General features: G+C 40.7%; 1 protein-coding gene across 5 annotated transcripts in view; it reads right to left on the reverse strand.

Moving 5' to 3' along the window:
• HECW2 (HECT, C2 and WW domain containing E3 ubiquitin protein ligase 2) overlaps positions 1–17305 on the reverse strand; it is a 369305-nt gene that overhangs the window by 152387 nt on the left and 199613 nt on the right. For all 5 annotated transcript variants that reach the window (XM_027054227.2, XM_027054211.2, XM_027054201.2 and 2 more), the window contains one exon: positions 4238–4345. In XM_027054227.2, coding sequence (XP_026910028.1) covers positions 4238–4345 — 108 coding nt within the window. The remainder of the gene's footprint in view (positions 1–4237; positions 4346–17305) is intronic.

Below are 17305 nucleotides of genomic sequence, written 5' to 3' on the forward strand. Positions count from 1 at the left end.
CATGCTTTTGAGGAAGTCTGCCCACATTTCCAGTGACATGCTTTTTATTTATTTATTTATTTATTTATTTATTTATTTATTTATTTATTTATTTATTTATAATTTTTAAATGTTTGTTTATTTTTGAGAAGGAGAGAGAGACAGAGCATGAGCGGGAGAGGGGCAGAGAGAGAGGGAGACACAGAATCTGAAACAGGCTCCAGGCTCTGGGCTGTCACCATGCAGCCCGACACGGAGCTCGAACTCATGAACCATGAGATCATGACCTGAGCTGAAGTCGGATGCTTAACCGACTGAGCCACCCAGGCGCCCTGCTAACCTATCATTTATATGTTACTACAAGTTATCTTCTCTTTACTAAGGGCCAATAGAGCCTAAAATGGCTCTGCTCCTCCTCCTCTGTGAAAGCTCAGCTAAACAATCATGAAAATCAAAGATAGATAATATCGGTGTGGAGGTAGTGGAAACCTAATAGGATTAGCAAATGAACAGGATCCAAAACCTAATGTATGAGAGTGGAAAATAAAAAGCACCAAATCCATCCAAGGGGCAAAAAAAAAGGCCTTCTGATGTTGGCAGGAAGGGGCTTGGGAATGGAGATATTTAGGGCAAAGGCTCTGAACAGTACCAAGGCCACCTGCCTCCCTTACCTCCCCAAAAAGCCATTCATAAAGCAAAGGCCTTTTGTCAAGCACCGTATGCTGGCAATCATACTTCCTAACCTGAGTGCCAATCAGAGACACAAGCCACTTACACGTCTGATGCTCAGTTTCCTAACCCTGCCCACTTCCCAGGGCTGAGACAGGTAAGATGTGTAAAAGCACTATATCATTTATATAAATATCAATGTTCTGATACTATCCTCAATGATCACAAAGCAGTTTATCACACAGCAATGAAGTCCTAAGCTCATTCACTGATCCAGGATTTAGTGAGCTCCTGGAATAGTGTGTGGCACACAGCTGGCACTTAATAAATACTTCATGATGGCTGGGGAGAGAGAGATGGACAGATGAATAGAAGGAATGAAGGAATGACAAAAGCAGGTCTGAGTGAATGAATGAATGAACGATGGCCAAAGTCTATGAAAGACTACAAAGAATAACAGAGACATCCTAGTATGATAAGACAACTTTGAAACCTTTTACATTTCAAAGCTCAAGATGCATCCTGCAAAGATGACCCATTCAGCTTCTGCAAGCATAAGCTCATCTGAGGACTATCTGACAGTTTGGTGACAAGTAGGTGCAGAGGAAGCTGATCCTCCTCTCCAGGGTCTAGGAAAGTCATGTGCCCAAAATTACACCTGTCTTTGTCCTTCAAATTCATTTAAGCAGGCCCCGTAATAATAGAAGTCTGGGCTGCCTGCCTCCTCTGGGTTTTTTTCCAGACAAACTAAAGCCATCTTTACATTCAGAAAGAGCTTAGAAGGGGCTGAGATCAAGGTTTGCCCATGCACTTAGGGCAATTTTCAGAGAATTTTAATTTTATTTTGCCTGAACTTCTGTTGAGCTAAAGATAAATTTTCTTTCTGAAGATGAAAGCAAAAGTTTTTAAATGTCTCAAGTTTTCAAGATCAGAGGTTGAAAATATAGAAGCTATCTAACCCCTCCCCACCCAATTTTTAGAAGTTCCACACCATCGGCTCCAGAGGTTCAAGCAAAACTTCACTGTGACGGAAGTCCCCTTAGGTCTGCTGTAGGGGTTAAAAAAAAAAAAAATGATGTCTAAAAGACACGGACTACGCTACTAAGCACTTAGATAAATACCACCTTAGGTTTTTACACGTTGAAAGGATATGAATGTGTGCTGAAAGAGGCCTCATTCTGATTAATGAAGACAAATTTATTCTAAAACCAAACTTTCTGTAATTCTCATTCACCGTCTTGGATTTTAACATACACGACTTTTTCTAGTCCTTACAAAAATTCATTGCTGAATATTTCCAGTTTTATTTTCTCCAGTTTTGTGTGTGAAGAATTGAGATGGAATTTAGAGGAGAAAATAAAACAACAACAAAAACCTACTCTTCATTCCCAACTCCTAGTGTCAATGTCAAGCTTATTTCTATTAAACACTAGAGTGAAGCATAAAGAAAAACATTCAAGACAGAGATATTAGTATATCCTGATCGGCCAGGACATTATGAATCTCTAACGCTTTGGGGAGGAGAAATAAAATCAATCATGGCAGGGGCGCCTGGGTGGCTTAGTTGGTTAAGCGTCTGACTTCGGCTCAAGTCATGATCTCATGGTTCATGAGTTCGAGCCCCGCGTCAGGCTCTGTGCTGACAGCTCGGAGCCTGGAGCCTGCTTCGGATTCTGTGTCTCCCTCTCTGTCTCTGCCCCTCTCCCCAACTCTCTCTCTCTCATTCTGTCAAAAATAAATAAAAGCTTTAAAAAAATCAATCATGGCAAATGAAATATCTGCAAGTGGGGCTTTTCACAAAAAAATGTTCCAAATTATAACAGTATGTGATACTAACATCTTCCCCAGTGTTCACCTGAACCCCATGGTATGAGGCTACACACTCCATCCGGAGGCAATCGTTCCTAGCAGGCTGGCATTTTGGAAGGAACAGGAAGGTTGTTTTACCTTTTCCCCTGAAATGCAGTTGGCAAGATTCTCTGCTACATCAGCCTCTTAAACCCTGGCATCCTTTCAAAGGGGGAATCACACTGAATGAAAGTAAACCCATTCCATTTTCCCCACTTCTTTTTCTTATTAATACATGGTACTGCCAGCTGGGCCAAATGTTGGAAAGTAAAGTAGAAAATAAAGTAGAAATAATAAGTAGAAAAACAAATGTCCCATAATCTCACCTCCTCGCAAACAACCCATGTTCACATTTTGGCAAATCTCCTTCCAGATTTTTTCCTATATGTTATGGTATTAGTTAGAATTATGTTGTGTGTATCTACCTGTTTCCCCCCTCACTTATTGATATATCATGAACATTTTCCCTTAAAAACTACATTCCCTTTAGGTTTTCAAGAGACCCTAGTCAAATATTGAACTATGAAAAACAGATAGTTCTTAGGACAGAGAAACATGATTAGAGAAAGTTATGAAATGCTGACTTACCAGAAAGGATGTGGAAGAAATAATCTAACGTCTTTAATGGCAATTCAAAGTAACAGATATTAATCTTTGAAAATAACTTTTTATATAATAAAAATTTATATACTTGAATAAAAGTAAGCTCATAGCATGTTCCCATTTAATCAAACCTTACTTTATATTTTAAGGTTTAATAAGTACAATCCTTCAGTACTAATATCCACACATATACAATATATAATATATATATAATATATAACATATATATAACATATATATAATATATAACATATATAATCTCTTATATTAAATCTCTTGAATATAGAAAAGTTAATTCTTACACAAACTAAACAACTCAGAAAATTTTTAAATAGCCCATTTTCTACATTAATGAAGAACTGTGTAAATGTAAAAGTTAACTTGAACCACTCAGTAAATCGTGTATTCATTCACGTTTCTATCTAGCCTACAAAAATGTACACACCATGCTCTCAATAACATTAGTGGCAAATATAAATACTCTCCTTCACCCTAAATAAAAAGAGATGAGCTATTTCTGTGAACCATGTACTATATAGAAGCATTTGTATTTGCAAAGAAATACAACATCAGATCAACGGGGTAATGGCTGAGTTACCTGCAGCCAATTTCTTATTCTTAAAATTGACCTCTATGGCAGTTTGCCCAGACTCTCTCATCGAATTGCAAAGACGAGGACCTGAATGCAACAGTTATTCCGCTGCTGGGAAAAATAATAGCAAAGTATTCTAAAGACAAATAAAATTCTTAAGTTAACTGAAATCTTGAGTTATTCTTTCTGCTCCCGGAAGTTAATATAATAAATATTAATTACGAATGTAGATACAAGGGTATATAAAAATGTGTAAAGTATTAAAATAACCAAACATGACTTATATACTATGCATTCACAAGATATATGTAATGTGTATATGTATTATACACACACATATATATTTACATACACTTTATTCAAAATATGTGAACATTCTCTAACGAGCATTTTCTGAAACAATATATTTCCCAGTTTGAGGATACATGGCATAAATATGAAAATCAGAGCCAGAAACTTTTATAATAAATTCAGACAAGACTCCCTAGATTTCTGTATATTTATGGAATTTCAGTAACAAACTTCTACTTCTCGCTGAGTACTTACGTTCCATGAAATAGGGCCCAGGCTCAATTCTCCATACGATTTGCCCTTTTTGGGTTCCAGTCACACCCCTGTTTTTAGAATCCCAGAAGTTGGCTGGAGAATTCTCATCTGGAAAAACCAAACAAACACTTTTTCAGCTTAATCACAACCTATGTCTCCTCCCTTAGTTCAGACTAATACAAGTTAAAATAAAAGGAGAATAAAAAGGAAATAAAATAAAAGGAAAAAAGGAAATAAGAGGAAAAAAAGATAAAGGGGGAAATATTAATGAACACTATTATTACTGACCAGCTCCCAACAGATTATTACCCTGCATTTCTGTCCTTGCACTGATACTGAGGAATTGGGGACAGGGTGGAAAGAAGTTGGCATTTGTGGGCTTGGCCCAGTTAATCAATGTTGCCAAAAGGCAAAACTGGGAAGAACACAGGCTACAACTACCTCAGCGTCAATGGTGAGCTGATATGTAAGAAAGGAGTTGGGTGTGCTCCCATCTATAAAATCCTATATAAAAAAGAAAGGAAGAGCATAATTGAGAGACTGTAATAGAACTTAAAATGGCATTTAAAAAGGGGGGGGGTGGGGCGCCTGGGTGGCTCAGTCAGTTAAGCGTCCGACTTCGGCTCAGGTCATGATCTCGCGGTCTGTGGGTTCGGGCCCCGCATCGGGCTCTGTGCTGACAGCTCGGAGCCTGGAGCCTGTTTCAGATTCTGTGTCTCCCTCTCCCTGACCCTCCCCCATTCATGCTTTGTCTCTCTCTGTCTCAAAAATAAATAAACGTTAAAAAAATTAAAATAAATAAATAAATAAATAAATAAAAGGGGGGGGGCATTAAGCTATGAAAATGAGTGAGGACACAGTATGGGTTTGCTATGAACACTATTTGGGAGACACCAACCAAGTCACCATGTCTGGTAGGATAATCTTTTACAAAAGGCCAGAGGCCATAAACCTCAAACAACACAAGAAGAGGAGAGAGAGAATGTTTAGGCTTTTGTATGGATAGTAACCTGAAGAATCAGCCTGACAGCAGCATTTTCCAAGCTTTCTGACCTCCTGGCACACAGAAAATGGTAATATTTGTACGACACACTGGGACAAACGAAAGACATGCTTATAACTTAAAAGGGCAGGCAGGGAAACTCTGGCTGCACCCAGCTCTGCCCCATCACCTCAAAGGCTGAAAGGATTCATATTCTATAATTTGCCCTCATCACACTAGTTTGAAGTTCTGTCCTAGGGCCCAGAATAGAAAATAAAACTGAAAACATGAAAAGAAGACCATTCAGAGTTTTACAGGCACATGAAAATGTATACAGTGATACTGGCTCTTAAAGTCAGATATTTTCATTTGTTTCCCCAAACCCCTTTCCCAGGAGGAAAGATTAAAGATACATTTTAACTGAGAGCTGGGATAAATTAGACATGGTGAAGTAAGAGCTACACCAAAATAAAGTAAAGCTGGAGAAAAGGTCCCAAGCTCAAGGGAATAGGCCTGAGAAGAAATGTCCCCTGCAACAAAGGGGGCACCCGGGTGGCTCAGTCAGTTAAGCATCGGACACTTGATTTCATTGCAGGTCGTGAGGTCACCGTTTCAGGAGTTGAAGCCCCACGTCCCTCTTGAGATTGTCCCTCTCTCTCTGCTCCTCCCCTTCCATTCTCTGTCTCTCCGAAAATAAATAAATAAACTTAAAAAAAGAAAAAGAAAAACCTCCCTTTTTTCACACTTCTGAGCGTGAAAGAACTAGAAACATGGGCCATAGCGAGGAGTCAGATAATCCAGCTCTGGGAGACTTCCGTCTGTGTCTGTGGTTGCACTTGGAGCCTACTATTTTCATCATATTCATAAGTCAAAGAACTCTAGGAGGAAAGGTCCTCCCATGCCATCTGCATTAGGCACATTGCAAGCTGAAGATTCTTTCTCTGAAAAGCCAAGAAGGAGCCACTGTTCTTTATAACAATGGAAAAGCATAAACACTCATGCCATCACCTGCTCTCCTAAACAAACAACACAAGGCACACCACTCCATTCCATCACAGAAATAGAACAACAATACCAATATTTTTTTAATGTTTATTTATTTTTGAGAGAGAGAGAGAGAACGAACACAAGCAGGGGAGGAACAGAGAGAGAGAGAGACACAGAATGTGAAACGAGCTTCAGGCTCTGAGTTGTCAGCACAGAGCCTGACGCAGGGCTCCAACCCACGAGCTGTGAGATCATGACCTGAGTTGAAGTCAGACACTCAACCACCTGAGCCACCCAGGGGCCCCAACAATGTCAATATTTATTTTTTTATTTATTTTTTAATTTTTTTTTTAATCTTTATTTATTTTTGAGAGAGAGAGATAGAGCGTGAGCAGGGAAGGAACAGAGAGAGAAGGAGACACAGAATCTGAAGCAGGCTCCAGGCTCCGAGCTGTCAGCACAGAGTCCGACGTGGGGCTTGAACCCACGAACTGGGAGATCATGACCTGGGCCGAAGTCGGACGCTTAACCGACTGAGCCACCCAGGCGCCCCAACAATGTCAATATTTAAAAGGCAGTCACCGGGGCACCTGGGTGGCACAGTCGGTTAAGCGTCCGACTTCAGCCAGGTCAAGATCTCGTGGTGCATGAGTTCGAGCCCCGCGTCGGGCTCTGGGCTGATGGCTCGGAGCCTGGAGCCTGTTTCCGATTCTGTGTCTCCCTCTCTCTCTCTGCCTCTCCCCCGTTCATGCTCTGTCTCTCTCTGTCCCAAAAATAAATAAAAACGTTGAAAAAAAATTTTAATAAAAGGCAGTCACCTAAACCTGGTTGTGAAAGATGTCATGTGGCTCCTCGGGGCAGATCTCAATCACTGCCTATCCACTGAGCTTCTTCCTTGCCAACTAAACCCCAATTTTATCCAAGGCAACAATGTTTCCAGTTAAAAATACTCATCTCTCCAGAATCTCTTGCAGCTAAAGGTAGCATGTGATCTAGTTATGGCCAGTAGGGTGAAGTGGAAGTCTACTGGATGGGACTTCTGAGAAAGCTATCATTTTCCTGATTAAAAAGAGGACGGACTTGGGGCACCTGGGTGGCTCAGTCGGGTAAGCATCCCACTCTTGATTTCTGCTCAGTTCATGATCCCATGGTTTGTGGGATCGAGCCCTGCACTGGGATCTGCGCTGACAGAGCAGAACCTACTTAGGACTCTCTCTTTCTTTCTCTGCTCTTCCCAGCTCTAAAGGACAGACCCAGCAATCCTATTTTGCTCTTCCCTCTCCCCTCTTCTTGGATGAGAACCATACACTAAGGATGGCAGAGGAAGAAGCTAGGAGTAACCATGATGAGTCCTTTAGTCCTGAACTACCTGCCTTCAGACTTCTTGCTACCTATGCAAAAATAAATTCCTATTTGGTTAAGCCCCTGTGGTTGGGTTTCTGTTACTTGCAGTTTAACACAATTCCTAACATAAATACCTGTTAAAAATCAACCAGTGATTTAGACTCATCATGCCCGAATCCCTGTGACTGCATCACTGCTTCAGGCTAGACAACAAAGTACTTGCTACCCTTCTAAAAGATAGTTTAATGGGCAGAGGTGCTTAGGTGGAAAGAGTGATTCTCATGTTTCTGCAAATAAATGTACTATTTTTAAGCTACTGGCCACTTGGAAGGCACAGAAAGCCGGACCCTGGAAGGAACAGAATATATGCATCGGGAGTAGACAGTGCCCAGCTATGCAAAATACTTTTTTAGAAACATGGCTATGCACATAACACATTTCTGAAAATCCTGTTGTGAGAGTCTCCTCTTGGGGCCTCAGGAAAGATGAAGTAGCATTGCATCTTGCTTTAGGGAGCAATCAGCAGGATCACAGCGATAAAAAGCAGTGGTAATAAAACTGTACTTCTTAATGCAACCTCACACTAAGGTTTGCACTTCTGCTGTTACTCACCTTTTCTCCCAAAACCATCAGGTAAGCCAAATGAAGTACAGATTTCTTTTTTTTTAATTTTTTTTTTTGTTTTAAAGTTTATTTATTTTTGAGAGAGAGAGAAAGAGAGACAGAGAGAGCAAGCAGGGGAGGGGAAGAGAGAGAAGGGGACACAGGATTTGAAGTAGGCTCTGCACTGACAGCAAAGAACCTGATGCGGGGCTCAAACTCACAAACGGTGAGATCATGACCTGAGCCGACGACTGACGCTTAACCAACTGAGGCACTCAGGTGCCCCAAAGTACGCATTTCTGACACAAACTTGGGAAAAAGGACCACTGAGGAGCAGAAATAGAATGGGAGGTGGTAATGGGATGCAAACTATTGCAAGTGGTCTGAGTCCCGAACAGAAAGTGATGCCTGAGCTACACGTCACGTACACATTCCTAGAAAAAGAACTTTGACAGAGAACCACTATAGGCATCTCTTGTTCCAAGAAGGGTCACTGATAACTCTTTGCCAGCCACATCCACTTCAAGGTAGAAATACTATACCATGTGAATAGGAAATAAGGGAGAACAGGAATGGGTGCTTGCTTCTAAGACCTTTAACCAAGAAACATATCTAGAGCATAAATTAAAAAAACAAAAAACAAAAAGCAAACAAACAAACAAACAAAAACAGGGGAGGAGGGGTGCCTGGGTGGTTCACTCAGTTAAGTGTCTGACTCTTGATTTTGGCTCGGGTCATAAACTCACAGTTTGTGGGTTCAAGCCCCAAGTCAGGCTCAGCGCTCACAGCACACAGCCTATTTGGGATTCTCTTTCTTTCTGTCCTTTCTGCACGCACGCACATAAGAAACAGATCTAGAGTCACGTGTTCAATTTACCCCTCAGCTCCTGTAGGTTGGGATAAGCCATATATCTCTGACTTGAATTCCCCTCTTTGGTTCATAGGTGATGTGGACAACTCCATTTGGTTACGTTTGTATTTAAAGAAAAACAGACTATCCCCTTGAAGCAAAATGCTGAAAATGTACCAGGACTATTTAGGCTCATCTGGAACTCAAATGTGTCATATATGATGAGAAATGGGTCAGAATTAGGATAAGCAGGCCCAGAGCAGAAGTTTGACGGATCTGTTCTGATTTAAAATGCGACAGCAAGAGACCATCCTGTAAATCTCCATAGGGAAGATCTCATTCCCCACCAGGCATAGTGTTTGTCACATAGAAGATACTCAAGTTGATTAATACTGTTTATTCTGGATTGAAATTTTTCTCTGATGAGATTATGTTTCTGATAATTCATTATCCCTGACAGATACAAGCATTCCTGCCATCGAGTGGCAGTTACCCTTAATTGAAAATACCAAGTCCATATAAATAAACTAGCTTAGGGGCAAACAGGACAAATTATTCTGATATGACTATCACAACCTCCATCACTACTACAGCTCCTACGGCCACTAGCTGGCACACCTCTGGCCAGCCTTGCTCACACCATATAAAGAACAGCTAGAATGACTCATTCCTTGTATTTCAAGAAGACCAATTTTAATTGGTCCCTCAGAGTAAAATTTCGTCTTTAAGTAGGTTAACACTTTGTTTAGGTTGCAGTCAATTCTAGTCTAGACCCAGAACACCTTATCCGTGACAGCATTTCTTTTTTTTTTTTTTTTTTTTTTTACGTTTATTTATTTCTGAGACAGAGACAGAGCATGAGTGGAGAGGGGCAGAGAGAGAGGGAGACACAGAATCCGGACCAGGCTCCAGGCTCTGAGCTGTCAGCACAGAGCCCGATGCGGGGCTCCAACTCAGAAACTGTGAGATCATGACCTGAGCCGAAGTCGGTCACTCAACCGACTGAGCCACCCAGGCACCCCTCTGTGACAGTATTTCTATGCTGAGATCTACTTTTCATGGATATCTGAGGACAGTTTATTTTTTCCCAGACTGTAGGAGTTATTTTTCTTTCCCCTCATCTAACATGTATATTAGTGATTTGGTCTTTTTTAAATGTCCCTACTCCAAATAAGAAAAATAGTTGAGTATAAAATGGTATACCAAAGAAAGGGTTCTAAATCCCTTACGAGTAGAATGTAGACATAATTATAAACCTATTTTCCCCCCACTAAATAAAGGTTCTGATTGATCAAAGAAATGTTGTTGGCCTTTAAAGCCAATTATCAATTGGTGCATTTATACTTAGTTACTTCCTTTCTCCATTTCTCTTAACAAATATTCAAATCTGTCCCACCGTCCTCACATCCCATAACTAATTTCCAAGCTCCTACTTGGAGCAGGGTAGCATCCAAACCATGGAGAACATGAGGTCTCATTTCCCTAATGCCCTCTTTTCTGGGTCCATACCTACTCCTTGCCTTCTTTTACAGGGTTCTACCCTGTTATGGTGGAGCCTTTGACCCAATCCTCTCCATCAGTCACCTCTCACCTTGATTTTTACTTCTTCCTTTCAACCTAAAAACATGTCAGCTTCTGTGAGGCACACTCTCCTGGTTTTGCTTTTGCTCTTTGAATATTACCTTTCTTGTTCCCTTTCCCATTCTCCTTCTTATTTCCCTTCCTTTTAGGATTCAAATGTCTGTTTTCCAACTGAAATAGTCTATTTTCTAGGAGTGCATATTTTAGAGACTTAGGTAACTTTCAGGCTGGAATATAATTACAAAAAAGTAACACTGAAGATGTTTAATTCATGTACCTAAATACCTTCTCTAAATCTAATCTTGTTTGTTAGGGTTTATATAAAGCTTGTCCACTCATGTCTCATATGTCTTCTTTGTTCTCTTACAAGTCTAGTTGGCGGTACATTTTCTCTAAATAGAAAAGCGAAGTACACACAGAAAAAAAGCCTTAAAATCCTTTTAGTATAATTTTATACCTATCTGTTTATGAGTATTATGGGAACACAACCAAGGAAACTTGTGAAAATCTCACTCTTGCCTATTTGAACAATCCATGATACTTTGTGAAGTGATTTCATTTAGTGTTTTTTTTTTTTTAATTACTCTTTAGGACTATTTCAATTCATTCTGTTATTAATACTGGAATTAAATCTAGTAAGTCCAATTCTCCAAAGGAGAAACAAATTAAGTGTTTGGACCCAGAAAACAAAGGCATAGAGATAGAAGATTGCCACACACAACTCTCTTAACTATATTGTATCGTGGTGGCTCAGAGAATTTTCTCAGGTCTAATTAATAAGGTTAAAAACAGGCCCCTTTTCCTACATTAAAACCATAGTATCTTTAGGAGGAACACATCAGGGCCTTAAACAAAATCTCTGTAAGCAGACTTAACATCTCCTGCACATTCACTAGGTCACACATCATCCTTGGCTACTTCCCCTTTACCTAATTGATCCTCCACAGCAATGATTACCCAACTTCATTACTCACAGTGAATATCCTGCAGGCTTCATTTAAAATGCAGATTCCTGCCCTGCTCTTCCAGAGATTTTTGGTTCAGTACGTTTGAGTCAGGATGCAGGAAACAGAATTCTAGCAAGTACCCTAGGGAGCTGATTCTGATTCGGATACTACAAAGACCACACATGATAAAACTCTGTTCCATGGTTATTTCCAGGGATATTGAGCAATCACAGCGATGTTTTGGACACTGTACTTCTCTTTGACTACTGTGCCTCCAATTTGTCAGCTTGTGCATTCATTCATTCACTCATTCATTCATGAAAAGCATTTACGGACTGCCCCCTATGGAATATAAGGAACACCCATTTCCTGCCATCAGGAGTCCCCAGTGTGGTGAGGGAAGACTGGCACATAAGGTACAATGCAATGTGAAGAATGCTATGACCAAGGTGTACATACTTTATAAAGTGTTAAAGAGGAACAGAGAAGGAATAATTATCAATCCCCATGACTGTGTGTAATTCGTATGGCTCAGGATCTGCCGAGTTTGATGTATATTTGGGAGGCACATATGGAGGTATCCTTTGGAAGATCTACACATTTAAGCCAGTCATTAAGGTGTCTCATCCATTCCTTTGCTTCACTGCTCCATAGACATATTGCTTTACCTCCCAGGGTTCATTTTTTAGTTCTATGAGTGGTCATCAGAAGCAGCAAACAAGTGGCCATGTTTAGAGCTGAATTCAGTGGTAAAAGTTACTGTTGCTGCCTGGGCCCCAGGATGTTATCTTTTTTATCCTTAGAAAAGTAAGATTAATTATATTAATGTACAACATGATTGTAAAGAGTAATTTAAATAATGAATTCTCTTTTAAAATGCCACCAAAAGCTAAAATAATGTAAGCAGAAAGACTTGTAATTTTTTTTAAAAAAACTCTTCCTTCCCCATAATATTTCATACACAGAGATCAGTGTGAAAAATTACCTTTAAAAGATTTTTTTTTCCTGACTCTGGATTCCAGAAAAAGGACTCTGAATAGGCTTTTAAGATAATATATAGGAGACATGACCAGACATCTCAAACATATCCAAACATAATTTGGATTTGGAAATGTTTCTATGACTGTTAATATTTCCAAAACCTGCATACAGTGCTGGAGATAAAATATGAGCAAAACTGCTTATATTCAAAGCCCTCCTCTTCTGTCAATCAACCCAGGAGAGTTAAGACACGGTGAAGAATTTTTTGAGAAAGACGCTATGTGACAGATTGTGCCAGAGAAATGAAAAATGATGCTTGCAACTTTTATTCTGCTTTCAAGTAATCCCTCCCCACATTTTCTCACAAATGGCATAAACACCTAAGTTGTTTTAAATTGTTTTTTAGATACAAATTGAAGTTATATTCAATGTTATATTCAATGTTATATATGTCTTCTGATTGGATCACACAGGGGCCTGGTTTGTTCTGGCTATACTCAAAACTTAGATGCCCTGGGATTTGGGATTTGGAAAGTAATATTAAGCTCCAATTTGAATCAAAATGATCATTATAAATTTTTTTAATGTTTATTTATTTTTGAGACAGAGAGAGACAGAGCATGAACGGGGGAGGGTCAGAGAGAGAGAGGGAGACACAGAATCCGAAACAGGCTCCAGGCTCCGAGCTGTCAGAACAGAGCCCGACGCGGGGCTTGAACTCACGAACTGTGAGATCATGACCTGAGCCAAAGTGGGATGCTTAACCGACTGAGCCACCCAGGCGCCCCAAAATGATCATTATAGATCTGGGCAAAGAGCACACCTTCACAGGGACTGTTTGACTATTTTTAACAATTTTTGCAAAAATTTTTGCAAAATTTTTACCAGAATGTTCTAGGCAGGTTATGGAATCCTGCTGCTGCAATGTGACAGGAAAACTCTGACCATGACTTTGGGATCTGAACTACATCCCAAGGGAGGGGTGAGTCTTTACTACGGATTGCACTGCACAAGAACACCAATCTTACGCAGCACTATGAGAATTCATCAACAAATTCCTCATGAATTTGCAACTGTGGCATTAGTTTTAACCCAGTCTCCCTAGATGCCCAATTCGTTACACTGAAGCTCTCTCTGGTTGAAAAAAGAGCAAGTGTCAGATCAATCCTGATACCACACCGCCAGCTGAGCATGTACCCACTAACAACTGTGGCCTGGTAGGTAGTCAACTGAGTAGCTATCTTCCCGTAGATACCAGAAGGAGTTGCTGATTGCACTGTGCCAGAGATGGGAGAAGAAGGCACAGCACACCACAGGACAAAGAAGCAACAGAGGCTGAGAAGAGCTGATGACAAGTCTGTAAGGTCTGGCCTTGGGGATTTGTGTGCTCTGAAAGGCACGTGTATCGCTGCACTGGTGGGGCAGGCGCCTATGTGTTGATTCAAGGCCACTCACCTGCAAGTATGAGAGAGATGTCTATGGTTGTCTCCTCTAGGCAGGCCATCTACCGGGGGTGGGGGAGCCCAACTCGGAGAACGTGAAATCTTTCACTAGATCCACACTGGGTGATACAGACAAGTCCTAAGCACACCCCTGAGGAGGCCTCCTGAACATTCACACCTCCGGACATACTGAGCAGAGGCAAGATGCTCTGCTAAGCAACTTTCTATGTAAGATACCTGATCCCAAACTATTTGACCAAACACTCATTTTGACAAGGGAGGGAACCACCAAGAGATCAGTGAGAAGCAACACTTGAACTCATTTTGCCAAATACCTTCTGAGAGTTTTCAGTCATGGCCCAGAACACCAGACAGTAAAGAGCAGTTCAGAGATGGCTTATATGTCAGGCACTGTCCTACCACTTTGTCTTTACCAGTTCACGGACACCTCTAACAATCCTTTGAGGTTGGTACCGCTATCAGATTCTTAATGATGGGAACTAAAGCACAGAGACGTTAGAAAATCTGTCCACGATCCCAAAACTAGTATGTGCAGCACGCTCCTTGATACTATACCACACCTTCTATCTAGACCACTGTGAAGAATTTGGATTCCATGCTGATAGGAGGTCACTGGAAGACGTGAAGCAGGGGAGTAACATGATCCATGTTTTTTGTGTTTTTTAATCCTCCTGGCTGCTTTGTGCAGAGTGGGCTGTAGGAAGGCAAGAGAGGATGGCCCACCATGATTCGCGCCCAGGCCCAGCACCGAGTGCTGGAACCATAACCTAAATGTGACCCTCCTCCGTCTCCATCTTTCCTGTGTAGACAGAGCTGCAGCAGCTATAAATAGCCTCCCTGAGTGCAAAAGGCTGGCAATCAATTCCAGACTCGTCAGTCCAACGACCCTGTGAGGTGACCCATCCGTCTCTAAGCTCTCTCCAAGTTCAACCACCATCCTGGATTTCACTCTCTAAGCCCACCATGCTCTTCCTGTCCCCTCTTTATCCAAACAACTCTCAAAAATCCAACTTTCCCACACTCAACCTTAATTTGTCAAGATAGAAAGCTCAGATTCTTCTCCATCACTTAGTAACTCAATAAAGTTCCTAATGCAACATATTTAATCTATCACTGGCATTTAGTCCACATGGGCCTTCTCTTCACCCACAGAAGTATGCTTTATGTTTTTAGGTACCTATCACTTATTTCAAGGACCAAGAGAGTAATACACTGCCTGATAATGAAGCTGTCGGCTCTTAGGTGATGGTTAAGATCCCAGAACTTTGAGAAACAGCAGACCTGAGGTTAAATTCCACCTCTCTTGTTTGCTGAAACCATAACCGTATGCAAGTCTTAAAACTGCACAGGCTCCATTTCTTCAATCTATCAAATGATAACAGCACCAAGCTCAGAAAACTGTGAGGAGTACATGGGTACAGTATTTGAACCTGGCACATATTTAGGAGCTAAATGTGCGGGGTTTAAAAATCTCTTAATCCATTTCTTCCTTCTTTCTAAGAAGTTACATTTTTCCTTTAATACTCAAAAGCACAGTTCCTTAATCTCATTTCCTTAGGTTTTACTTGTTAAATTTCTTTTAAATAAATTCATTTTATTTTAATTTCTCATAAATATATATAAAACAAAAGTATGCTTACTTATGTCTTGGGAGACTTTCTTTTTTTTTAATTTTTTTTAATGTTTATTTTTGAGAGAGAAAGAGAGAGAGAGAGAGACAGAGAGAGAAAGACAGAGAGAGGCAGGGCACAAGCAGGGGAGGGGCTGAGGGAGAGGGAAACCAAATCCTAAGCAGGCTCCAGGCTCCAAGCTGTCAGCACAGAGCCCAATGCGGGGCTCAAATCCACGAACCGTAAGATCATGACCTGAGCCCACATAGGACGCTTAACCGACTGGAGCCACCCAGGTGACCCTGGAGACTGTTTTCTTAATCTGGATGCCAAATGAGCGGGCAACAAAAGTGCAGTCCATACGTACACTAATAGCATGTTATGCCATTACATGTGAATACAGTCTCTCACACAGAGTGTACCAGTCTGTGCAGTTCTTAGGTGGAAGGTCACTCAAAGCCTAAAATTCTGTCAGGCTTTAAGCTCAGCCTAATAAAGACAGGCAGAGATGCCCTCATCTTCCTACGCAAGGAAACATGGATTGGGTGGTACTATGTGTGTTCAAAAGTTGCCAGGAATGACAATGAGGTGTTAATTCTATATCCCTCTTTCTTTCTTCTAATTATTTATTTTTATTTATTTATTTTAATTTTGAGAGAGAGGAACACAAGCAAGGGAGGGCCAGAGAGAGAGGGGGACAGAGGATCTGAAGCAGGCTCTGTGCTGACAGCAGAGAGCCTGATGTGGGGCTTGAACTCACTAACTGTGGGATCATGACCTGAGCCGAAGTCAGATGCTTAACTGACTGAGCCACCCAGGGGCCCCTAATTATTATTTTTTTAAATGTCATATACACACTAATTTATCACTCAAAAATAAACCTTTTTAATACTAAGTGAAGTTTAGAAGCAACCTCTAGATGCTTCAGGATGTTACTTTTATATGAACCTAATAGCTACAGATTCTGAGAAATGTGCAACCATTACAAAATATAAAGTTCAATGCAAAAGCATCCTTTGGTTGGGGGTAAATTACACCTTTGATCTTAGTGAGCTCATACAACAAGGATCAGGAACTTTCATAGCTAACTTTATGTAAAGAAGGAGGTTACCCTTATTGAAGTGAACCAAATATTTATTGGAGCTGATCCAAACTCAGTATGAAAATATTAGTTGGAAGTATATGAGAGCAATCGTTCTGGAACATTCATTGCTACTAATCCTAAAGAATAACCCTTGCAGATGTGGCTACTCCCTGTGGGTCCCTCCCCAAAATGGCTTGACCAGAGGCTGAATGACCTTCCCAAAGGTTGGACTGCTCACCTGAATCCTTACTAAACCATCACCTTACTTTTCATTAAACTGAGCTTTTATGTATGTTTCTAAATGGGGCACTGCTGGTTCTGTCCAGTGCAGTGTAGGCATGATATAGCATCCTTGGGTCTCCGGCACTGCGTGCCAGGTGCACACTATATGACAATAAAAAATAACATCCCTGCCGACCTTGAGAACAACTGAGTGGCATTTTAGAGCCAAAAAGTAAATTTTTTCATTGAAAACATTTAATTTATAAAGGATTAGGATAAAACTGAAACTTATCCCTGTATTCATCCTGGCTCTTAAACAATCTAAGCAGATTCCAAAAGTCTATTGAAAGGTGGGTCAGTTTGCCACAAGGAAATAAATCTTAACAAAAACGTGAATTTATTCTCCAAGTGTTT

This window comes from Acinonyx jubatus, chromosome C1, assembly GCF_027475565.1.
Source record: "Acinonyx jubatus isolate Ajub_Pintada_27869175 chromosome C1, VMU_Ajub_asm_v1.0, whole genome shotgun sequence".
NCBI lineage: Eukaryota > Metazoa > Chordata > Mammalia > Carnivora > Felidae > Acinonyx > Acinonyx jubatus.